The 26,029-nt window shown below is 41.6% G+C and overlaps 1 protein-coding gene across 4 annotated transcripts in view; it reads left to right on the top strand.

The window, feature by feature from the left end:
- The window catches only part of ANTXR1 (ANTXR cell adhesion molecule 1), a 221,566-nt gene that overhangs the window by 41,622 nt on the left and 153,915 nt on the right, over nt 1-26,029 (top strand). For all 4 annotated transcript variants that reach the window (XM_047851232.1, XM_047851233.1, XM_047851231.1 and 1 more), the window contains exons 4-8: nt 12,155-12,236; nt 12,809-12,842; nt 14,062-14,141; nt 17,008-17,076; nt 18,830-18,910. In XM_047851232.1, the coding sequence (XP_047707188.1) occupies nt 12,155-12,236; nt 12,809-12,842; nt 14,062-14,141; nt 17,008-17,076; nt 18,830-18,910 (346 nt within the window). The remainder of the gene's footprint in view (nt 1-12,154; nt 12,237-12,808; nt 12,843-14,061; nt 14,142-17,007; nt 17,077-18,829; nt 18,911-26,029) is intronic.

The following is a 26,029-nucleotide window of genomic DNA, read 5'->3' on the forward strand; positions in this document are numbered from 1 at the left end:
CAGATGGGGTTAAGAGGTTAAGCATTTTGCCTATTGCTTATGGAGTTGGAGTGAAAGCCAAGAACTCTTGGCTCAAACTGCTGAGTGGAAACCAAGAGACCACACTTCTCCATCCCTCTCAGTCATCCTTTGGTTTGGTTGAGAGTGTGGTTTTGCCATTAGTGTCACAGGGGAAAATGACATATTCTGAACACATCGCTTGATTCCTGGAGCAGAATGATTACAGGCTGTCATTACCAAGAGACATAGTTCTAAAAGCCTTTTCTAAATTTAAAAATAACAAGAGAGAAAAAGAATCTCCAGATACTTTGCACTTGAAAGAACCTGGATTTGTTCCATTTTTAGGTACTCTTTATTTAGGTACAAGAAGTTTGGATGGCAAAATTAAGAGAAATAGAGGGAAGCATGTGTTTATTCTCTTGTCCTGTTGACTGAGAGAGAATATCCCAGGAGCTGGGTCCATGGGAAAGTTCCTTACCTCTCTGTGCCTGTTTCTTCATCTATAAAATGAATATAATGATAGTCTCTACTGCATAGAACTGTTAGAAGGATTAACAGTGCCAGGCACACAATAAGTATTGTTACTGTTGTGGTTGGGGTTTTGACAAACAGCTAAGGAATCACCCCAAATCCTCCTGGACACACCCTACTCAAATCATCATAGTAAACCCAACAGCAATCCAGAGAGCAAGCTCCCAGTTCTCCGTGGCTCACATCCTTCTCCGAAGTTTCTAACATTTGGCCAGTCTATCCCAATATAGCGGGATATAGGTAGAAAATACTGCTTCAGCATGAGGCTAGAGAAAAGTTTTTTTTTTTCCTTTGTATAATGGTTCCAGCGAGACTTCTTCCAGACAGGAGTTCACAGGCAATATCTCTAGAGGAAGTTTGTCTAAGGCCTCCTTATACTGAATCTCAGTGACGGTAAAAAGAACCCACCTTGAAGCAATTCAGCTGTTCTGGGAGCAGACTGATTTGTGGGAGTAGTGAGATCCTGTACTTCTCACACTCTTCCTCTGGGGGTACCCCTATTAGGAGAAGAAAGTAAAGTATACTCCTGGGGCCCTAGCATATAGTTTGAATTGGCTTATCAAAAGCAAACTTTTTCTTCAATACCCTTTCATCTTTAAAATGCATGTACATTTGTATCCTATTTAATAATATACCAATGTTTAGATTTTATATAAAAATCATGTTGAGGTCTTTCCCAAATTATAGAGTACAACTTACACTCTGAAAAAAATACATATACATAGTGTGTGTGTGTGTGTGTGTGTGTGTATCCTGTGTCTTTGTGTACAGTAAACTGTCCTAGTCCAAATATGGACACCCCAGATGCAGTAGAGACAATACAGACTTTGTACCCAGATCAGCTTGGGTTCCAGTCTGGGCTCCCCCAGCACAGCATGTTACTGCACTTCCCTGAATCTCTTTTATCAAACGTACGATGAAGATAATGACGCCCACCTTGTGGTGTTGCTGTGAGGCTTTTGTAAATTACTGTATGGAAAGTGCCTGGCAGAGACCCTGGCACAGCCCAGATGCTCAGGAAATATCACCTCTCTTCCTCACCTGCTGTCCCGCGTGTGGCAGGCACACAGAAATAATAAAATCTGACAGAGCAGCTTGCAGAAACATTCTTGTCAGGATGAAGCCAGCAGGACAGACGACCCAAGTGGGCAGTGGAACCAGAGAACGGTAGGGTGCTCAGATCTGAATGAAGCAAGACAGCCAAAACCAACTGGTTCTCGGTGGCCTGGCAACGGCAAACCGCTATCGGCCGACATAGGCTAGCGCCACAGCACCGCCTGCCCATCACCTCATAGCCCTTGGCCTCTAGGGCTAAGCCTAAGATGTCCTGCTGCCCTTGAGCAGCTCTGACTGCCTCTTCATGAACTGTGCTACTCACCCTCCACAATTTTTTTAAATTATTAAATATTTCAAATGTAACAAAAGTATACCAAAAAAGCATAGTAGACCCATTATCCACCACCAAGCTTATGAAACAAAATATTACTGGGGTTGACACCTCTGGGTACATTCCCCTTTCTTTTTCCTCACTAGAGATAATCACCATCCTGAATTTGGAGCTTATCATTCTAACAGATGCTGAATATTTTTGTATACCTGTGAGCAATACATTATATTTTTCAGATGAAACTCTATAATAAATGGTCATATTGTATGTATCTTTCTTGAACATGCTTTTACACGTAACATCATGTTTTTTTTTAAATTTTTTTTTTTTCCAACGTTTATTTATTTTTGGGACAGAGAGAGACAGAGCATGAACGGGGGAGGGGCAGAGAGAGAGGGAGACACAGAATCGGAAACAGGCTCCAGGCTCTGAGCCATCAGCCCAGAGCCCGACACGGGGCTCGAACTCACGGACCGCGAGATCGTGACCTGGCTGAAGTCGACGCTTAACCGACTGCGCCACCCAGGCGCCCCATCATGTTTTTAAGACTTTTTCTGTGAAGATACACATAGCTGTGCTTGGTTCATCTTAACTAATATATACTTTTCTCTTGCATCATACTGTATGGCTATGAGGTACCATCAGGTACTTATCTGTTCTCTTCTTCATGGACAGTTAGTTTATTTCTAACTCTTTGTTGTCATAAACAAACTTGCAATCAACATTCTTACACCTGTCCCCTTGGGGGTCAAAAGCAAGAATTTCTCTCTGATATACAACTAGGGATTGAATTGCTAGGTCTTGTGGTATGTGAATGTATAGCTTCACTAGGCATGATTTCATTGTTCTCCAAAGGGGCTGCACCAATTTTCATTCTCATTAGTGATTTATAAGAGTTCTCATTGCCTCTCGACATTTGTTTTATCCTCCAACTCTTCTTTTCAAACAGATTGTACCCTCCCCCGTTCATGCTCTGTCTCTCTCTGTCCCAAAAAAAAATAAACGTTGAAAAAAAATTAAAAAAAAATAAAAGGGGGCGCCTGGGTGGCGCAGTCGGTTAAGCCTCCGACTTCAGCCAGGTCACGATCTCGCGGTCCGTGGGTTCGAGCCCTGCGTCAGGCTCTGGGCTGATGGCTCAGAGCCTGGAGCCTGTTTCTGATTCTGTGTCTCCCTCTCTCTCTGCCCCTCCCCCGTTCATGCTCTGTCTCTCTCTATCCCAAAAATAAATAAACGTTGAAAAAAAATTAAAAAAGAAAAACAGATTGTGCCCACCTATGACTTGTGGGTTGGGTTATCTGGTGTGAACATAACTTCTACCTCCTCCTGCCACCAGCCCAACATTGCTCCAAAGTGTGACAGGGAAGTCTTATCTTTGGAAGAAACTGTAACTTCCACCAGCCTATACTTAAAGAAATGTGGTCTGACCAAAACAAGATGCTTGCCTATCATCCCCCCTGGGGCACTTTCAGCTTCCATCCAAGAAGGCGAATCTGGGCTCCACAGTCTCTGTTGCACAGGACTTGGCAGAGTGCCATTCCATCTTATGCCTCTGCAAACACTTGTTGTGGTCAGTGGTCCTGGGCTCAAGTACCTCAACCTGACCATTTTAGTTACTACCAGCACCCAAAGAGACCTAGTCCCTATTGAACTAAGAGGAACATGGAACAGAAGTTTCTCTCTCACAGGAGAAAGCTATGTATTTGTGAAACCCTGAATACAGAACCCACTTTTCACCACTCCCACCTGCAGAATTTGGCTCAATAGGGGAAAAGGGATTTAGTGATGGGAAAGTTACAAAGATTCATTTTGAAAGTGAAGTGGTACCATAGGGACCTGCATGGTGAAAACCACTGCATGAATGAATAACCAACCAAAACAGAGTTGTGTAAGGAGGAGTTTGTTTGGACAAATTCATCATGTTGCCCTGTGATTAAACCATCACTCCTATTCTTTTTTTTTTTTTTTAATTTTTTTTTCAACGTTTATTTATTTTTGGGACAGAGAGAGACAGAGCATGAACAGGGGAGGGGCAGAGAGAGAGGGAGACACAGAATCGGAAACAGGCTCCAGGCTCTGAACCATCAGCCCAGAGCCCGACGCGGGGCTCGAACTCGCGGACCGCAAGATCATGACCTGGCTGAAGTCGGACACTTAACCGACTGCGCCACCCAGGCGCCCCCTTTTTTTTTTTTAATTTTTTTTTTCAACGTTTATTTATTTTTGGGCATCACTCCTATTCTTTATGCCGGCTTAGGCTTAAACCTTTGGAAATTCCCTGATGGGCTCCTCTTAGTGAACTTCAGTTACGGGTTTGCACTTGACCTTGTGCCACCCTGTGGACTACTCCTATCTGCCGAGTATAGCCTTTCCGATTCCCAGCAGATGCCCAGGCTCTTTAGTCCCTGCATAAAATCAGATACAGTATTCTGAGCTGGAAGGGAGCCACTATATTTAACAGTTCCACACCTTCATTTTTACATTTGAGAAATCTAAAGTTGACATCCCTAGGAAGTGGCAGAAGTAAGATTGAATCTCAAGTCTATCTTCTTCCGCAGGCCATGCTCCCTTGATTAGCACCAGTCTTGGGAAGAATGAATTAACTACCTTGTAAAACAGTGTAGGTGTTGGGAATGGGGGAAGTCTGAGGGGAGTTCTGGGTCACTCAATCTTCAGAGTTCTAGAGGAGAAGGAAACCCTACAAGTGAAATATGAGAAAGAACAACTGATGAGGGAGATAAAGAGTGCACACCATAATGGAAATCAAGAAAAGAAAGCATTTTAGCTTGAAGGAGAGGATAACTGTGTCTGATGTTATAAGAGGTTGAGTAAGAAGAAGCCAGGGAGGTGACTATTGGGTTGGCAATGTGGAGATGGTTGGGGACCAGCAGAGACGTGGAGATAAAAGAGAAGAATGGGTTAGAAGGGAAGGTCTTCCATTTTCGAATGGGGATAAAGACATTTTTACCCTTTCTGTCATGAAAAGCACCCCAAAACCAGGAGAATGTGAAACAAAACCACAAAGCCCATCTTTGAGGACTCTAAGAAATATGTAAGCCATAAGAACACTATACATATGAGGGCAGAAAGAGGACAGAGGAGTGACAAAAGAAGCAAGCAGTGTGGAGAAAAGTCAAATATAATCCTGCAGAATGAGATGCTGAAGAGAAACAAGCCTGAAGCCTAGCAGAACCCTAGAAAGATCAAAACCTGGAACTGTCAGATACTGCAGAAAGCAAGGAAGGGCTAACAAGGTGAAAACTGGAATATTGTTTCAGAGTTTATCTTAGGAGCTGTTCAACCTTCAGAACCACCACCTCCACTACCTGTGAAAATTACCTCTTCTCTAGCTGCACCAGAGAAGAGAGGTTTATTCTCTGGCAAAATTAGACAAGGATGGTTTCACCATCAGACACCAGGCCAGGGAAAGTTATGAAGACATCTGCATAACAAATGTGATTGCTTCCAGCCCTCCCCCTTGTCAATTCCAGACTAACAAGTAAGGAAAGAGTTTGAAAACTACTTTTATGTAGAAAAAAATATCTCGGGGGGTGGAGGAATTTGCATACACTGATGTTTGAGGGTCCCCAACCAAGAAGCTTGTTGAGAAAAGCTGGCCATCCACCAGTTGGCATGCCCCACCATGCACGCAAAGCTTTCAGCAAGTTTTTCTGTCTTGCTCATGTGCTATGGACAGACAGAACAACAGTAATCTCTGGATCACTCTACATTTGAAGAAAGTCTGCACCAAGAAAGACAGGGAAGTGGGGAAGCAAGTACTATTTCAGGAAGTGCTGTGAAGAGAAATGCAAACAAATTGGTCAATAGCTAGAAGGAGATGTGGGGTCACAGATGATTTTTTTTTTAAGATGAGAGATACTAGAGTATATTTATATGCTGGTATTCAGCCTCTAGTTTTTTTCTTCCTGACTTGAAACAAATGTGTAGTCACAAATATTTAGAAAAAGCCTTCACAGTATTTCTGCTTCTGGTTAGGATGTAGAGGAATGTGAAGAACCTTCATTTCCATGGTCAACCAGAAAAGTCCTGATGAAATAAAATTCATATGTTTCTATGAGGCTAGCAGACACACAGGAAGCACTGATGAACAAGCCCTTTATAGCTGAGCAGAAATCTACAGAAGCTTCCATACTTGGTAATGGATGTGGTCTCGGTATGGGCAATCGGAAAAGTAGTTTAGCCATGGACAGAGACTTCTCAGAGATGAGGAAAAGTCAGCTGAACTGACATTGTTAATCAACAATGTGTGCCAGAGGGATGGATTATCTGAAGGAGCCCCAAATGAAAAAAAAAATCTGTCTGATAATTCTCCAGCTCACCTGCACCTCTGCATTTTTTCCAAGAAAGTAGCAGTGGAACTGCTTTTTTACTTTTTTGCTGAAAAGGAAATAGAAATTGCATGATCCTATGGATCCTTGCAGTGCTTGAATTCTGGAGTTCTATCAGGGTTGAATCCAAAAGCCAAGCAAAAAAATAACTGAACCTGCACCCAGCTCACTCCCAACTCAAATACTGAAAAGACCACAAAGGCAGGGCAGGGCAGAAGTCTGAGAATTAGGCTAATAACAGGGAACATACTCTAATTAAAGCTGTGACCCAACCCAAGCTCAACTTAACTCAAGGAGGAATCTAAATAATCAGCTCTCCCAGCCCCCACCACCCTAGCTCACAAAGATAAAAGAGTCTGCAGTGAGTGAACAAAACAAATCAATGTTGTACCTAAGTTTCCACTGTTTTGTTTTGGTTTTTTTTTTTACTCACAATGTTTGAAACACAAATTAAAAGATTATGAGGCATGGGAAAAGAGCAGGAAAATGTGACCCATAATCAAGAAAAAACACAGTAATGGAAGCAAACCACAGATCATTCAATGGTTGGAATTATCAGACAGGGATTTAAAGCAACTATTATAAACATGTTAAAGAATTTACAGGAAAAGGTGAATATAATGGAGACACAGGATATCAGAAAGAAAAAAAAAAGAAAATTCTGAAGAACCAAGTGAAAACTATGGAATTGAAAAATACAACATCTGCAGAAAAGTGATTGATAAACTTAAAAACAGGTTAATAGAAATTATCGAAACTGAAAGAGACATGGAACACCTTGATGGCAGTCAGTTAAGTGTCTGACTCTTGATCTCAGCTCAGGTCATGATCTCACAGTGAGTTCAAGCCCCACATCAGGCTCTGTGCTGATGTTGTGAAGCCTATTTGGGATTCTGTCTCTCTTTCTCTCTGCCCCTCTCCCCCACTTGTGCTCTCTCTCTCTCTCTCAAAATAAATACACTTAAAAAATTTTTTTAACTGAAAGAGACAGAAAAATGATCAGGAAGCAGAGTGGGGAGATGAACCAGCTCCTATGATTTGTGGGATAATATCAAGTGGTCTAATATATGTGTAATTGGAGTACTGAACATGGTATTCTGCACAAAGATTCAAAAATCTCAAAGAACCCCAAGCAGGACAAATACAAAAAATAAGAACAAATAAATAAATAAATACCATCACCTAAGTCAAAATAGTTGAATTTCTGAAAACCAGAATAAAGAGATAATCTTACAACATAGGGAGAAGGGAAAAGATATATTACAAAGAGAGAAGCAACAATGAAAATCACTTACTTTTCATCAGAAAAAAAAAAAGACATGCAACCCAGAAGACAACAAATTGATGTCTTTAAAAAGATGAAATGAAATAAAGACAACTTAGAATTCTATATCTAGTGAATAACCTTAAAATTACAGACAAAAATTAAGACATTAAAAGAAAAAAAAAAGCCTGAAAAAGTCATCACCAGCAAACCTGCACCAAAAAAAAAAAAAAAAGACTGCTAAAGGAATTCTTCAGGCTAAAGGAAAATGATACCAGATGTAAACTAGATCTACAAAAAAAGGAAGGAAGAATAATAGAAATGATAAACATTTTCTTAGTTTCATAAAATGATGATTGTTTAAGATAGATATAATGCCTGTATTTTTGAGCTTATTTCATATACAAAAGTAGAATATATGACAATAGTAGCATAAGGGGTGAGAGGTGATATATGGAAGAATATTAGAGGGTTCTTTAATTATATGAGAAGTGGCATAATATTAACTTATGGTAGCCTGTTATATAAAGTAAGGATGGAAATTGTAATCCATAGAGCATGCTACAGAGAAGATGTTACTACAGATCCTACAGATGTTAAAAGGTATTGAAGGAATATTATGACAACTTTACAGAAAGAAATCCAGCAATTATAAAGGAAATGAATAAATATCTGTATGGATTACTGTATATAAATTATAGCTCACTAAAAATATATATACAGAGACAGAAAAGGATCTTTGGTTCAGCATGCATCATGAAATTATTAATCATGTTGGCCTCTCCTTAGGTAAAAGTCCCAAAGAGGCTATGATTTATATACATTATAAACAAATGATTAGAGTTGACTGTAAAACATTATGACTCCAAAAGTAGCAAGAAAATGTCTTTAATTAATCTATGATCTCTTGTTCTGTTCACTCTGTTCTGCTCACTCAGCAACTGGAGGCACAAGTCCATCTGGAAATATTATAAAGGCAGCATTAGTGGTAATAAATAGTGATGTGTGCTTACAATATAAGTTGAGGCTCCGAAGCCAATAACTGCCGGACAGTTGAGAAAAGTCCAATTCCACAGAAGCTCTTTTACTAAGAGGCAAGAAGTCGACAATGCAGAACTGATGTTGGGTTATTTTGGGGTGGCAGTGGAGATTGTTTTATAGACTGAAAATGTGGTAGACATTGCATAAGCCCAAGGAGGATTTTGCAGTAGGAACATCACTAGGACACTTAGGAGAAAAGCTTGTTGAATGAAATGCTTCTTGACATGCTTAAGTGTGTCGATCCTTTAATGTTTTCGTTGGAAAATAATATCTAAATGTCACATCACAACCAGAATCTCGGAAAGTAATCTTCATTAAGTATGGGAAAATTCACTGTTCCCAAGGCAACAGAAAGTACAGCAGATACTGTGACTGTTCCTCCCACGTCCTACCCCTACCAACCAGTGTGGTGACGGGTGCATGGTGCATGCTCAGCAAATAGTTGGGGAAATGAAAGAATGGATGCATGGATGCATCTAAGCTGGAACCATTCATTCGACAACAGATCATCTACTCTGTGCCAAACATTAAGTGTTGCAGGGATTGTACAAGAAACACAAGACATGTGGCCTGAAAACCCTTCACTTATATGTAGGAACACTGGCAGACATGAAACCGCTAAGGAAAACAGGAGACTCTTTAATAGCAGCCTCTCTGTAGGATTCCTGCCTCTCTCATTTCCCAGGAAGATAACATTTCATTTGGTAATAACCAAATCCTCAGAGAGGTTCTTATCAACCCCTTTCAAAGATCTTTCTCCCAGTTTGCTTCCGTTTCTAAGAGAGCATTTAAAAAAAAATAGGCCCTTATTAATAGTTCTATTGTCCCACAATTAAAACCAGCCCACCATTCCCATGAAACCGTCTGTTTTGTTTGCTTAGATGTTGTAGGTGCTTAGAGAAGACGAAGGGAGTAGGGAGGTGGGGCCGTAAGTCATTTGATCTTCTAACGAGGAAGGGTATTTTATGGAGAGATTGTGATCGTCTTCTAACGAGGAAGGGTATTTTATGGAGAGATTGTGATCGCTGCCTGGGCCTCGTGAGCTCCAATCTTGCCAGGCACCAAGTGTCAAGGAGAAGGACATTTTCCAAAACAGCTTTCGCTTGTTCTGGTACCAAAAAAATGGAAAGCTCAAGAAAATACTTGTAAAGTAAAGGAAATAGGCTTAGAGAAAACACCCCGGTTCCCAGACTTTATTTGGCAAAGAAAAAATACAATGAAGCCAAGGAACCTTTTCCACACCCCCAGGATGCCTTTTTTAACCCTCTTTTTTTAAGCTTCAGCCTTAACGTAATATTCCAATTTTAGTGTTGCCAAAATGTCCCAAACTTCACAAAGATAAGACCACATTTGCTTTTCTTTTTCACATTTACTTTTAATTCCCAATCTTTCTCACCTAATTATCAGATTAGCCCCTCCTCCTTAGTGCTCCCAACTATTCTGAGGGGCTCCATGTGCCACCTCTGTGTGCTCGGGAACAAACCCCCATTTTCCTATCCCAACCTCACCTTCATATCCCAGTCTCACCCTCTTGCCACACTGCCATTGTCATTACCCTCACGAAACTGCTGACTGGCAGGGCAATACTGCCTCCTGCCGGGTGACTGATAATGCCACCCTCTTCCCACCCAATGGTGGCAGCAGTGAGGGGCACGGCTTTCATCTTTATCTCCCCTTCTAATGCGCAGATATATGCCCTTTCCTATCACCAAACAACAGCTAGAACTGGTAAGGGGAGAGTGGTAGCTAAACAGATCATGACATAATCAAATGTTATTGGTTATAAAATGCCCTAAGTGCTATGAAACGAAAATTGTCGGGTGCCATGAGAAAGCTTAATTGAGGGAGTAAATCTGAATAGGGGAAGTCAAATAAAGAAAGCTACTTTGAGCAACTGACATTTAGGTTGGGACTGAAGTCTGGGTAACAATTAGCCCAGTGAAGAGCTAGACAAATGGTATCTTCGGTCCACAGGCAGCAGTGATTGCAGGCGTCAAGGGCCTGTTGAAGAAAGTTGCTTGGGAAGACTTGGGTGGGGGGCACGGGGTTCAAGTGAGGAGACTGGGGGCAAAGTCATACAGATAAGGCTGAACAGGGATGCAGAGAAGTCATCCCATATACACCCTGGAAGCCATGGCAAGGATTTCAGATTTTATACCAAGTGTAATCAAGTGCTATTGAAGGATTTTGAGGAGGAGAGTGAATGGCATGTTTTGATCTGTACTTTAAGAATATTATGACAGCCATGTGGAGAATGAATGGAAGAAGGGCAAGAGGGCAGTCAAAAGATAGCAAGTGTCTTAATGGTCTAGGAAAGAGATGCTGATGGCTCAGACCATGGCATTGGCAGAAGAGATAGAGAAGTAGAGAAGTAGTCTAGAGTAGCACTGATGGACTTGATGGCAGATTATGTAGGGGAGAGGAAGGAGAGAGGAGAGTGAAGGTGGACAATCCAGGAAGGCTTCTGGTTTCTGACTTGGGCAACTGGGCATGTGGTCTGATATCTGGGCACGGATAAGAAAAGTAGACAGGAGCACCTGGGTGGCTCAGCCAGTTAAGCATCCGACTCTTGATTTGAGCTCAGGTCATGATCTCATGGTGGTGAGATGGAGCCCCACCTTGGGCTCCCTGCTGACAACTTGGAGCCTGCCCCACTTGGGTTTTCTCTCTCCCTCTGCCCCTCTCCCCTGCTCATGCTTTCTCTCTCCACAAAAAAAAAAAAAAAAAAAAAAAAAAAAAAGGAAAGAGGGAGGGAGGGAAGAAGGAAGGAAGGAAGGAAGGAAGGAATAAATTACACTTTCTTGCCCTTTGAGCATGGTATGGAGCTATTTAAAAGACAGGAACATGGATATAGAATCTTAAATCCCAGAGAGAATGGTCCACAAAGATTCATTTTGGTCCCCAGACCATCCACATTTCCCACTACCAGTTGGACGTTTTCCCAGTGTCATAACCACTTCCCCTTTCTACCCTCCCCCACCACCTTGAGCAACCAGAGTAAGAAAACACAGGCACCAGCCCACAGAAAACACTCTTGGCTGTCCTGGAAAGCGTAGATTGCCTGGACTTTTATTTTCAAAGCTGACTACATGGTTTCCTTTGGTACATCCGTGCGGGTGGCAGAGTTTGCTCCGGACGCCTGCCACTCCCACCCGCGGTCCCTGTGGCAGCCTTGCCCTGAGCTCTTGGTGTTCCCCTCTTTCCAACTCACATGAGCCATTTGCATCTTGATATAAAGTTGCCTGAGTTGTCGTGTGTCCCCTCAGGAGCAGTTGCATTTTAGGATTCATCTCCAATGTAGAATGAAAACTTTGTCCTGTTAAGGACAGAAAACTCTTCTGAGCAGGTGGATATTCCTGCAAAAGGCTCCTTTCTCTCAATCCTTGAGATTTCACTTACCCCGCACTATGGCTGACCCAGAATGGATAACATACTATAAAGACTTTTTCTCTGATAGGCTTTTGGGGGACCGTTGGGATAATATGGCAGTACCCACAGAGATAAGATAAAGGTTAATGCATCTGTCTATCCACAGGAAAGCATAAGAGGCTCTAAGAAGACTAACAGGGTGTCTTTGGATTTCAGGGAACAGATCCGTCAGGGCCTAGAAGAACTCCAGAAGGTCCTGCCGGGAGGAGACACTTACATGCATGAAGGATTTGAAAGGGTAATTTTAAAACCGTTTTCCACTCTAAATATAAAGTGTGACAGGGAAACATTAACATAAGGTTGGCTGATGAGATAAGACACATGTACCAGAACAACACCCAATGGCAAGAAGGTAAACAAATTTTTCCTGCAAGCTTGTACACTATTAACCCTATCCAAAAGAAGTGAGTTTCCTTGATTCTTCCCTGATCCTGGTAAAGGACTTGTTAGCTAATGCTTGGCTGACATGAATCATGCCACACACAAGTCCCCGGCATTCCCGGGGTAAACTTTTCTATATGGTGCATCAGTGGTTGAGACAGAATGTCAATGACTTCAGTCTTAAGGAAGACAGGTCCAAGTCTGTGACAAGTAAGACATGGATCCACGTTCACAGGTATATGGGTTAAGTGTCAGGGTAACTTCAGATGAATGCCGTCGATTGGTATTTGAGCGAAGCCTGGGTGCATCGCATAAAGAATCAAGACCGAGCCAGCCTATATATCGAGCACCAGAGCCCGCTGCCCACTATGGCGCTCAGAATGGCAAACAGAGGCTGTGTGTCTAACGTCTCTTCCGTGTGTTTTTCAGGCCAGTGAGCAGATTTATTATGAAAACAGTCAAGGTGAGACAATAATATGAATTGTCAAACTTTTTTTTCTGTGTTTGCTTCTGATAAAGTGTCTCAGTAATTTCATGTTACAACAGGTTTATGTGACATTGCCCATAACCCTACACAGATCATCACATAGAAGGAAATGTATAGCAAGGTGACGCACACCAGGTCAAATTCTGTCTTGCTGATGCCAAAAAAAGTTATATAAAAATAATGAAAAAATTATGGGCCACAGTCTATAATGCCCATGAACAGCTTGCATGTTGAATTCATTAAACTAATAAATACTTGGAAAGGTTAGTAAAATCTTGGATTCTTATGTCAAATTTAATTTTTTTTGTCCATTCCCAAGCTCCAAGCCTCTTCACTACTGTGATTGGATATGATATTAAGATGAAGATACCAGTGTGATTTACATGAAAAAAGAATGCATACGATGTACTTAACAGAGTATTTAACATATAGAAAAAATACTTGTTATAATTTTAGCTGTTATTACTATTACTGCAGTGTCCTTCATGGATAGTATTTATTTATCTGAGGCAAATCTTTTGAAAGAGATCCAATATTACAGTGGGGACTTTTCTCCCAAGCCTGTAGAGGTATCTACTTCCTATTTCCCTCTCAACTACAACAAACAGAACAGATCTGGTATCGACACAAACACTTGTTAGTATAAACCAATCATCAGCAATGTTACTAGAAGTCTAAAAATCACTGAAAGAATTCTAGTAGGTTTTGCCAACTGCTATGATAACTTCCATTCAGCTTGTAAATCATGATGGCTATAACTCCTTGCCCACTTCTTCAAGGGGTGATGTATAAGGTCAACTACAGCATGTGAGAAAGACTCCTGAACAGCCCAGGTGGTAGAGTTTCCTCCCAGGCCTTGACCTCAGTCACATGGACTGTGAATAGAAAATAATAGAAATTTGATTCACCGAAGCTACTCCCAGATATCAGTCCAGGGACCATTTCAGCAGGTTTGGCCATTTTTTGAGATAAGACTGAGAGATCCACAAACAAAACCTACTCCCCCAAGAGTCGTCCCCACACGAAGATGCATGCTTCTCCATGCTGAACTTGCTTCTAGTCCTGAAAAAAAAGTTGCTGGTTCTCACGATATTGACCTCAGGTGATTGAGCTTATAAGAGATCAACCCCAGGGCTGAGGGGGTTTCCCTGCGTTCGGCGGGATGGACTGAGTGGGTCTGTGTTGTGTTGAGCAGGATACAGGACGGCCAGCGTCATCATTGCTTTGACCGATGGGGAACTCCATGAAGACCTCTTTTTCTATTCAGAGAGGGAGGTAAGCAATGGCCTGGCCTGTATCTAACACAGACATGGAAACAAGGCTTCTTCCTCTTCAAATGGGCTGCAATCTTTCTACTCAGACAACATGATCGGTGTCTTTGTAAAATCCCTGGGTAAAATAGTGTGTTATTTGTAAAAAAAAATAATAATAATAATGATAATAGTAGTAATAATTCATTTTTAAAAAGTGAACCCTTGTATCTTACACATGATAGATATTTTTCCCCTTTCAAAATATTTGCCTATTACTCTGTGTTTGGAGGGATAAAAGTTGTCTACCATGACTTTATTGAAAGCATTATATTTATCCAGCAGTTTTGAAATACTATATATCACTTTTAAACAAAAACATTGGTACCATTTTCTCTCCATTTTTCCTAAAAACAGGAAGAGGGAAAAGAAGTATTTGACATATGTAAGAGCCACTCTTGCTAGAACATATTAATCATGGAGATTCTCACTCTGAGAAGCAAAGTCGAACATTAATTTGTACAAAGGACATTGTAATTGCTCCTGCGGTGTTTCTTCTTCCTTTTCTTTATGTTCTCAAAAAGTACTCTTCAAAGCAAGTGAAAGAAAAAAGTACTGTTTAAAGCAAGTGAAAGATTCTACATGAAGCCTTCGGTTTGAATAAAGAGTTTCAGGAAACTCTTTTATATTTATGTATTTATTCAGGAATTGAAAAGTAATGCTTATATTTAGGAAATCCTTTCCTTTTTAATCTTAGATTTGAACTACGTGTGTAATTGGCCCAAGAAGCTAGTTCACCATTACTGACAAGGTGACAAAGGTTCATTCGGACCAAGTTAGAAAGAAATACAATAAGGAAAAAGGCAGTGAGGAAGGACATGCTGGCCTCTGGGGGAGCAGTTAATTAGAGCATTACACTTAACCTCAAGTTCTTGACCATTGTTTGATTTAAATTCAGCTCTCTTGGCAAATAAGTATACATTCATTCATTCGTTTGTTCATTCATTCATTCATTCATTCAGTGTTAACTGAGAGCTCAGCATGTGTTGGGCACTTTGCCTGATACTAGGGAAATAGGTGAAGTTGCTGCCCATTACTTACCATGTAATGATGTTTGGCTTTTGGAAGCCTCTTCTAGGAAAGGGCATGAGGAAAGGGCAAAGGTAAACACGTTACTTCCCCCCTACCCATAACTAGTACAAAAGATCTTTCACAATGGGGAAACACACAAGTAAATGTGACAGACCCTGCCTGAGCATTTGGAAAGTAATATATTTCTATATTCTGAAGTTGAAACTAACTATACAATGGGAATGCAGAATGCTTATTTTGGGTGTTAAACAATCATCAAAATGAAGTAAAAACCCTAATAAGGAAGTAACTGAATATAAAATAAATGATGGATGTCAGAGGCTTAAAATAGGGGTTAGTAGAAAAGAATTTTAGGTATGGCGCATACAAATTTGGAAACATATTTGGAGTGCCAGTGCCAAGAGAAGGAGGCTTTCTGAAAAAGAAAGATAAAGCCCAAGATGTATAAAGAAATAAATCATCCCATTTTTGATAATCCTATATAAAATCCAACTAGAGGGGAAAAGTCACAGAAGTTATTACAGATAAGTCTGGAGCTAGACTGTGTCTAAACGTTTGTTTTATCCTTAAAGCAACACGGCATATTTGGAACATGAAGGAAAAAAGATATATATATATATATATATTTATCTGAATACCAAGTAGGTCTGAATACTAAAGTGAGGGATGGGAGAGGAGCACAATTCAAATCAGTATGCATACATCGAGCACCTACTACATGTTTACTACCAATGGTTTATTAAGCACCTACTATGTATTCCAATGATTTCCAATTTTTATTTTCTATTCTGAAACACAGAACAACCTGGAAATAAGATATCAGAGCCTTTACTAAAGCAAATATTAAAATCAAGCCAAAATATGTATGTTAATTCATTATGTTGTCCTCACAATACTTAATTGTAAATAAGGTCATGGGTTCACCTATTCAAATATAGACCGTAATTCCCATACCATTAAGCCAGTGTATTTTATGGGAACGAAAAAGGCCTTATTCACAAAGGGTGCTGACATTTATAAGTATCTGTGTTGTTCTAGGCCTTGTATAGGGAGTTCTGCATATGTTATCTTGTTGAATCTTCAAACACTTTGCAGAGCAAAGCCAAACCTAGGTATATCGGGTTCCAAAGATCACATCCTTTCTATTAATACCATGCTGCTATTACAAAGGAAGAAAAATATGTCAATAAAAATTCTTCAGAGGAAAAGAACAATAATTTCCCCAGAATATTTTATAAGACTTACCTTAGCCTACAGTCCCTTTTCCTACCCTCCCCCTCCCCCCCCCACCCCCCAGTCTTTCAAATCTTTTCATCAAGACTCTACTTCTATGGCTCTTTCCTAGTGCTTCCTGTTAGACTAATCACTCCCCTCATGTCCATCACACATTACATTAGGTTGTGATGTTTACTGGAGAATGAGCTCCTTGGGAACAGGGATTGCCCTCCCCACGATGGTATCTGGCACATAGGGAGTGCTTAATAAAAGCTGATCACTGGGGCACCTGGGTGGCTCAGTCGGCTGAGCGTCTGACTTCAGCTCAGGTCACAATCTCACAGTTCGTGAGTTCAAGCCCCGCATTGGGCTTTGTGCTGACAGCACGGAGCCTGGAGCCTGCTTCAGGTACTCTGTCCCTCCTCCACTCGTGCTCTGTCTCTCTGTCTCCAAAATAAGGAAACATTAAAAAAAAGTTTTTTTAAATAAATAAATAAATACCTGATCATGGAAGTTAGTCTGGTTAACCCAAAAGGAGTATGTTTGCCACTTCTCTTTCTAATGGCTTTTCTTCATTGACCCAGGCTAACAGATCCCGAGATCTTGGTGCAATTGTTTACTGTGTTGGTGTGAAGGATTTCAATGAAACACAGGTATGTGCATGGATTTCCTCAGGTTGGGGAGTATATTAAGCTTGTGAAGATAGAGAACATGTATTCGTGCAGAAGGTATATCAGCAGCATAAACACTCCTTAGGTTATTTTTCCACAAATGTTGAGTAGGTGAGAATTATTGGATGTGTAAGGGACATGAAGCCACGCCAATGCACTTGGGGCCTTTGCACACAGACTATCCAGGCAGCATCTTCCTTGGTTGACTTTCTTGGTAGATATTAAATTGCCAAGGTGTCAAAACAGAGCTGAATAAAATTAGAAAACTTGTTGGTTGGGTTTTTTTTTTCATTTAATTTAATGAATCTAATTTTGTTTAAATGTCAAACATCTCTTTTCTCCCATTAGAAATTCAGTGCATTTTCAATATGAGAAAATAAACACATGGTTGGGTCTTGAACAATGCAGGGGTTGGGGTACCAACCTCATGGCAAGTCAAAAATCCATGGACAGCTTTTGACTCTCCCAAAACTGAACTACTAACAGCCTACTATTGACTGGAAATAATATATAAACAGTTGATTAGTGCATATTCTGTATGTTATATGCATTATATACTGTATTCTCATAACACAGAAGCTAGACAAAAGAAAATGTTGTTGAGAAAACCATAAGGAAAATGCATTTGTAGTATTGTGCTGTATCGATTTTTAAAAAATCACATGTTAAGTGGACCCACGCAGTTCAAACCCGTTGTTCAAGGGTCAGTTGTAATTGGCAAGTGGACAAAAAGTATGTGCTAGTATATATATGCAAAATGTGAAATTTTGCTAACAACTTATATAAATGCTCCTCGATGTAGTTCATCATTTCTTTTTGCTTTAATGACATGGAAGAATGCTTATAATAAGTTATTAGGTCAATAAAATAGGGTTACAAAATAGTGGGAAGAGTATGAGTACACTTTTAAAATAAATGTGTACCTTTGGGTAGGGGAAGTATGAAAGACTACAGAGTGTATCAAGTTAACAGTAATAGAAAAATGATGGATGGATGGATGTTAGATAGATGACAGATAGGTAGGTAGATAGATAGATAGATAGGTAGGTAGATAGAAACTTTTTTCCTTTATAACACTCCTGGGTTTTCTGAAACTTCCCATTGATTATGTGTTACTTTTGCAATCAGTGGAAGTCCTGGAACTGACTATGACTTAGCAGTGACAGAACTATAGAGATTTGGAGTAGAAAAGTCCACAGATCAGATTTTCCTTTCTCCTGTCCTCTGCTCCATAAAGCAGGAGAGCCAAACCAACTGCAAGGGTCCTTTCCTCAATGAGCAATTTGGGCAAAAGGTAAGGGTCTCCATTCATTGACCTCACCCAACACCAAAGCTTGAATTTATTTTTAAAGTTGCTCTGAAAGGAAATTTGAGTCTATTTGATTCAAGCACAGTTGCCAACAGAAATTTGAGTGAATGGGAGAAAAATGAGCCAATGGCCTGTCCCCAAATCCATAAATACATCAACCCAGGCCAAATGTTCATCTAGCTGAGCAATCTTACCTCTTGTCCCAAGGAGAAAAGTATTAAAACAAATGTAAAAGCTGGAGCCAATCCTCTAGTCCTGCTCCAGAGAGGCTGCTGGTATTCTCATTATTACTAAGGGCTTTTCAGTGAGGCCCAAGGCCTCAAGTTCCTCCGGGTTCTAAAAGTAGATGGAGCCCCCTAGACTAAATTCTCTGTGGCCAAGCCTGACATATCTCCATGTGTGTTTGTACGTTTGCTGTGTTCTCAGCTGGCTCGGATTGCGGACAGTAAGGACCATGTGTTTCCTGTAAATGACGGCTTTCAGGCTCTGCAAGGCATCATCCACTCGGTGAGTAGAGCACTTCCTCTAAAACTGGACATTGGGCACATTCTGACCCTTGATCCACTGAAAATTCCCCAATCTCCTCCCTGGTGTTCTCTGCTTGAGACAGCACTCCTCTGAACATCTTTGTTATCTGTTATGTCTCACTTCTCCCTCTTGCCTTTCACGCATGTCTCTCTTCTCATTTTCCTATGCCAATTCTACCCTACAAGGTAAATTAAAAATTGAAGGAAACTGTGCTGTGGCAAGCCAGACTTCAGGTGCCTCCAGTTCTCATACTAGAAACATTGGTTGATGGTGTGCACTTGACCTCAGCTTTCCCAACCATGACTGAATGCAAACTGCCTTCAGAGCATTTGCAGGCTCAATCTATATCTTTTGATCACTGGAGGTACTTTTGACCAGTGGTTCTTTACCTTGGCTGCCTACTGAGGTCATCTGGAGCAGGATTTTTAAGATCTTCTCAGGTGATGTTCCTGGAACCACAGCTTTAGACCTATCGTCCCCACATATGAGGGCTTCATTGTTCTCCAGGTTTCACAGTCACCATTCCTTATTTCCACCTCAACCTAGGTTGGATGGAACAATCCCTCACACACAAAAGTGGTTTTTTAGCACCCCTTTCCTGTCAGTGAACAAGACACTGGCTTCCATGGTCTCTCTTTTCTACTGCCATACGTAAGCCAGGCCCTTGGTTCAGCTGGACTATTGGATGATGCTGGTCTTGAAAGCCACAGCCAGAAGGCCTGTTTGTGTGCTGGACCTGTAATGAAGTCTAGAAGCACTGTTTCCTCCACTTCTAGGTTTTGTGATTGGGCAGATGGCCAGCAGTTTCTCTAGTGGAAGCCCACCAGACTCTAGACTCAGGGTCCAGGATGCAAATTCAGAGCTCAGAGGATCACTATCTCCTTCAGATGTCAAGGGGGTCTTAATCCAGAGGTTACTAGACAGTACCAGGATCTGTCCAGCTCCCCCAGACTGACCTAGGAAACCTCCAACGTGGCTGTACCATCAGGTCCCCTCTCTCTCCCTCCAAGGTTTGCAAAGAACTCCTGCAGGGTGAGAAACAAAACCTTTGGAGCTGGTCATCTGAGTTTAAATACTGGCCCAATGGCTTAACCATTTGTAGATCCTTGGATGGGTTATCTCACTTGTTTCCTTATTTTAAAAAAAGGGATTGGTGGTAAGTCCTGTTTGAGGATTAAAAGGGATAGCACTGGTAAAATTGCCTAATATTTTTCCAGGCACATAATAGGTACTCAAGACATATGAATCATTTCCTCTTCCACTTCCCTTCCCCATCATAAAATGGACATTAATGTCAACTTCCCCCAAACCTCTAGATTTTCTTGAACATACATAAAAATCACCTGGGAACCTTGTTCACAATACCAATTTTCAGGCCCTACCCCAAAAGATTCTATTGCAGACAGTATGAGATGGTGCTCAGGAATCTGCATTTTTTGAATGTTTTTTGTTAATAATTCCCCCAGGTGCACTTTCAGAACATTGATACATGTGACCTTAAATTTTCAGAATTGTGAAAAATAATCTCATCTCAGGTTGGGAACTCCTACCTTAAATATGTACAGATGACAGTCATCTTATTCAAGGTGTGTTTATTTATAAGGAACAGAAATCAACTCGAACTACTTTCACCAGAAAGTGGCAATTATTGAGAGATAGAGAATTATCAGTCCCAATAATGGATCCCCAGGTGAGGGAACCTTGCTCCGAATAATTTCTGGGATCAGTGTGTCATATTTGGTAATGTAAGCAACAAGAACTGCAGTAAACATATAAAACAATACCCACATGGTGCAAAACATGATTAATAGGAGGTTTGGGGCTGATCATGAAGCTTAGAAGTGGATTCTTGTGGGCTTGAGCCATCATGAGAAGGTGGGGCAGACCTGAATCCATAAAAGACCAAGGAGGAATGATGGGTAGCACCAGGGAAGAGATGACATGACCTCAGCCCAAAGTCTGGGAAAAGGAAAGGTATACTCTGAGGATAATAATAATAATAATAATACCTGTGTGTCTGGGGGTAGAGTTTGGGTAAAGGATCAGGAGTAATAAGAAATAAGCCTAGACATTGGTTTGGAACCAGACTGATAAAAGCTTTGAAGGAGTTTTGATTCCAACTTAGTAGGTGTGATCACTGAAACATTTGGAACATCTAACAAGTGATATTTAAGAAGAGAATCTGATGGCGGTGTCCATGTGTGTAGGAAGAAGAATGGGAGGGGGTGGGGGGGGACATCTAGAGGTAAGAGCCCCCTGCAGCTACTGCACAGTCCTGCCTTCAGATGGCCGGATTCTGAACAGGGACAACTCTTACCTCTTCAAAGGTTCCTATGAACCATGTGCCCACATCATTCAAGAGTCAGTTCCTACCCAAAGGATTAGAATTGTTTCTATCTGCACAAATTGATGTTGTCCTTGAATATTTCAACCTTAGCAACTCACCCAAGCTCAATGTGAGCCCGGATGTTTGGAAAGCTCTTCCCACCCCCAAAAGGAAATAACTCCAAAGTTGTTTAAGGAATTTCCACAAAATGGTCTCCCCAAAACAGGGGGGAAAATAATAACTTGAGACTCCAGTCTCCAAACTTGAGCTGAATGATAACATTCTTATGAGCTTTTATCTGGGAGTTATGCTTGTGGTTTCCTTCCTTCCAACACTTGAAACCCATGTTTATGGCAGTTGTTAATTCATTTGCTTGGACAGAGAAAAGGGGACAAGTATGGCAGGGCTCATCTTTCTCAAGCCAGACAGAAATAATTAAGGCCTACAGTTGGCTATTTTTAAGACGTGGGTTCATTTCTTCTCTGGATACTAAAAAGAAAGCTCTTGTTTTCTCCCACCCCCCAATCGGAAGCATCTACTCCAGATTGTTCCCATGGATGTTGTTTTGTGGCTGGTTATTTTCTCATAATAAAATAGGGCTGGGCTTAATTATCCAAAACAGGAGTACAGAGCAGCTCTCAGCAAGCTCAGATGGTTCATATGGTTTCCAGCCCGTAATGACCTTATGTTTAAATCCCAAATCAAGATGCAGAAGCTAATATTTACTCTTTTATCCAGCACTCGCTGAAAACCTTCTAGAGTACACTCTTGCCATTCAGCTACAAGTAAAGTAGATGGAACCCCTGGCCTGGTGGAGTGTACCAGCTAGTGGGAGGGATGCATAGGAACAAGTAACTAAACAAATATGTATAGTTAACATTGTGATAAAAGGCATAACAGTAGTAACAAACTACCAAGATGGAGAGTAAAGGGGTTGCCAAAGAGCCCAGGCCCCTTTGAAGAGATGACCTGAAAAAAGCGGTAGCACCCTCCCCCGGAAGAGCATGGGCATGTTCATTCCTGGCTGAGCACAGCCCTATGATGGAGCACAGCAGAATCAAAAGGAGAGCAGTGCTGAAGCGGAGAATGGCAGGACCGGAAGTGAGAAGGCAAAGGCTCCATCCCACACAGCCTAGAGGGCCATGCTATTTTCCTCTAAGGACGGTGGGAACCTGTAGCCTGTAGCCAATACAAAGTCTGACGATAGAACAGTGATGCCTTAAATGAAGACTCGCAGGGAATCTAGAATCGTGGCAGTTTATCCGTATCTCCTCTAAATAATGAATAAACACACACTCAGTATCAATAGTGACGTTAGCCTGTGAAGAAAGGAAAATCGCAATGCCTTATAGAGCATCTTCTGTCCACCAGCATTTCTGCTGCACGCTTCCACAGCCACTCTCTGAAGAAGGTTTTATCCCAGTTGTACAGGCGAGGAATCTGAGGTGCAGGAAGGTCGGAGAAATTGCCCCAAGTCTGCCTGCCTATAACGGTTGAGAGGGGGAATTTGAACCCCAGCCTGGTTCCAGAGATCCTGCTCTTTCCATAATACTTAGCCGCGAATGTCAGGAAGTGGAAAATTACCACTGGATTACCAAGAGCTGATTATCCAGGGCCTGGATTCAGCAAATCCCAGGATTCTCTGCTTCCACCAACTGGTTCCTATGTTTTGGTCTCTCACCGTTCCCCAGTCCTTTCTACTCTAAGGGAGATGTACTTACCTACTAGATTTGTATAATGTGTTATTTTCACGTTCTCACTTGTTTCCCGTTTTAGTCTTTCTTCATTAGGACATAGGGAAAAGGCAGAGAGAAATCGACAGCTGCAGATAACGTATTTGGGACCAGACGTTGTTCATTTATCCCATTTCATATGGTCCCATTTTAGCATCATAACAACACTGTGAAGAAAATGTTCTTATTCCTATTCCACAGATGAAGAAACTGAACCTCAGATAACTTTCCCAAGAACACATAGCTGTTAGGGGTCTGGGTTTGCCCTGCCTCTATTGCCTTAGGAGAGTAAACATGACAGTGAGTTCTGAGGTTCTAGACACTGTGCAGATCATTTTACATAGGCATCTCATCAGATTCCCACGACCACCATTTAGTGTGGATTCCATTATCTTTTCTACAAAAGTAGATGCCATAAGGACAGAGATTAGCTAGCTTATCCAAGGCCACATGGCAGTGAGCAGTGATCCGGAATACACTCACCTCCATCTCTAATGCCCACAATGTGAATGGCCAAAGGGCTCTACTCAATAGTGTGGGTAGGCCAGGAAGTAGCTCCATTTCAGAGAAGGGGACACTGAGGACCAAAAGTGTGAAATGAATGATGTGATGCAGTGCACATAGGCACAGCAGAGGCAAGACCAAACCCCACGTGGTCTGACCAGAGTGCACAGTGGGTGGGCAGGGGAGCTCCTCACCTTTTACTATTAGATGGGGGAGCACTTTGGAAAATACCGATTTCTGCTCAATAGATGAAGTTCTACCACCACGAGAAGCTGGCAGCTCAACACAGGCTGAAAAGAACGTCTTTCCTTCCACACATGCTCAGGACTCTACCTCTGAGGACAGAATTTCTACTTGCTTTTGCAGAATACGGTTGATAAATTTTAAGACAAACTTTGGGTGGTTGAAAGATTGTAGCCTTTAAAGCCAGTAAAACTGTAAAGGAAGAAACTATTCCTTTGCCTTCCCTTATTGTGGCTTCTTCGGGGAATTTCCACTAACCACAACTGGTAAGTGTAGCGCCAGCCCTCAAGCAAAAATATGAAGCAAAGGTCCAGCAAGTCTCCTGGGTCTTTGTTTGCCTTTGCAAAAGTGCTGCAGGCAGTGAAACGGGAACCTGCATGAAAGCTGGGTTCAGACACCACTGAAATAGGTCTTCAACTTTGAATCCCAACACTTGGCCTGGTTACCATGATGCCAGCTCCTCCCCCAAGCTGTGCCCCTTTGTGTGCAGTCTATGAGAAGGAGAACCCAATGGCCGGCCCCAAGCCATGCCCATCTAGGAGTATTTCCCTGGAATAAATATTTCAGCCTGTCTTGGGCTTCCTATTAAGCGAGGGTAAATCAGTGCATAGAACATTCTGCATGTTTGATCAACAATAAACAAGTATTGAGCAAACACAACTATATTTGCAAGGATTTCTCACAAGTTTTGGCACAAACATTCCAGTTATCAAGGAAGCTGTAACATCAGTGAAACCGAAGAATAAATCTATTCCGTGATGCATATGAAATAATTTTATTTATGAAAACCAGATTCTGTGCTGATTTCTCCCTTTCACTCATGGGAACTAGAAGACCTGTACCCCCTAGTCTGGCCCAGGTCCTAACAAAGCTATGACAAAAGGCAAAGCCCATCTTCCAAGACCTTTTCAGGAATTGCTAAGGGTTTTCCTCCAATCAAAATCTACATTGGATTCCCACAGTCCTGGAAAGTACCTGACTTTACTGAACAAACCCTTTTTCTAGAGCTAGCAGAGGGCGAGGCCCAATTCAGCAACAGCAGCCGTCCTCTTAAGTCAGGCTTGTTTGTGATCGGAGGAAATCCCCTTCTTTTCCTTTGCCCCATCTGAATCCCGTCCCAAAGCCTGTCTGGACCTCAAGGCCCTACTGAGTCCTGTCTTCTCCAAGGAGCCTGCCCTGGGCTCTCCTCTACTTTGAACTCTCCCTGCCTTGAACCCCAGTGGCACTAACTGTTGGCATCATTGGCTTGGCACTTGGACCTTTTTCATGCTATCTGCCGTTCATCCTGGTCAGATGCTAAACAGTGCAATCACAGAGACTGCCCCATTTGTTATGTTTTTCATGGTGTCCAAAGCTATGCTTTGCATATTTATTCATTAGAAAGCAGCCCAGAGGGCTGCATGGCATTTGTGACCTACACTTCATGACAAGTGGGCAGCTTTGTGGCTGTTTCTTGCAAAATCCTCTCGGTCCTCCCCCCACCCTCTCTTCCAAGATTGCATCTATAAAACGATGGCATTTGGGGCTCCGTTCACATTAGCAGGCCTGGATACAAAACATAAATTAAGAATCAACTGTAGTTTCTGTAGTGAGCAGAAAATCTTTCTAAAAAACATTTGCCTCAGCAGTTACTAGACTCAGGCATTGCAGACATTCAGGCCATTTCAACTAAGCTATTATTTCTATTTGGCTTATTGAAGAGTCCAAATGTAATAAAAATTCCCATAGCTTGACGCAGCTCCCAAGGTTGCAGAGGGGATGTTCGGTTACTCCTCAGGTCACCCCCACTCCTCCAGCGGTTCCTCCTCATATCTAGGAATCTGTTAAGACCCATTGTAAAAACAACACCAGAATTCAGAACAAAAACCGGTGAAATGCTGCAGGGTTCAGCTCTCAAGGAGGGCCACTGACTTCCCCAATATTCAGGAGGTCAGCAAGCTCATCTTCCTAAATAAACCACATTTTGGAGTTCACAGCTATCTGAGCTTTCCTCCTGCAAACAGGAGAGGAAAGTAGTTTGGGGCGGGGGGGTGGGCGGGGAATGAATTTCCTCAGTTTCATAATCTTGTTTGTGCTATGCTCCTTCACACCAGACCCTCACTGAATGTGAAGCTAATGGAGAGAAGAGTCATATTTATTTAAGTGAGCTGGGTCCTCTCCCCTCAGACAAAAACTTGTGCATATTTTGAGGATAAGCCTTACTGTCTAAAGTTCAGTAATCCATTTAAATTGTGTTTCTTGTGTCTTAGAGTATTTATTCGGCGTAATGTCTGAGTATACGTAAAATCATAT

This window comes from Prionailurus viverrinus, chromosome A3 (genome assembly GCF_022837055.1).
Source record: "Prionailurus viverrinus isolate Anna chromosome A3, UM_Priviv_1.0, whole genome shotgun sequence".
Classification (NCBI taxonomy): Eukaryota; Metazoa; Chordata; class Mammalia; order Carnivora; family Felidae; genus Prionailurus; species Prionailurus viverrinus.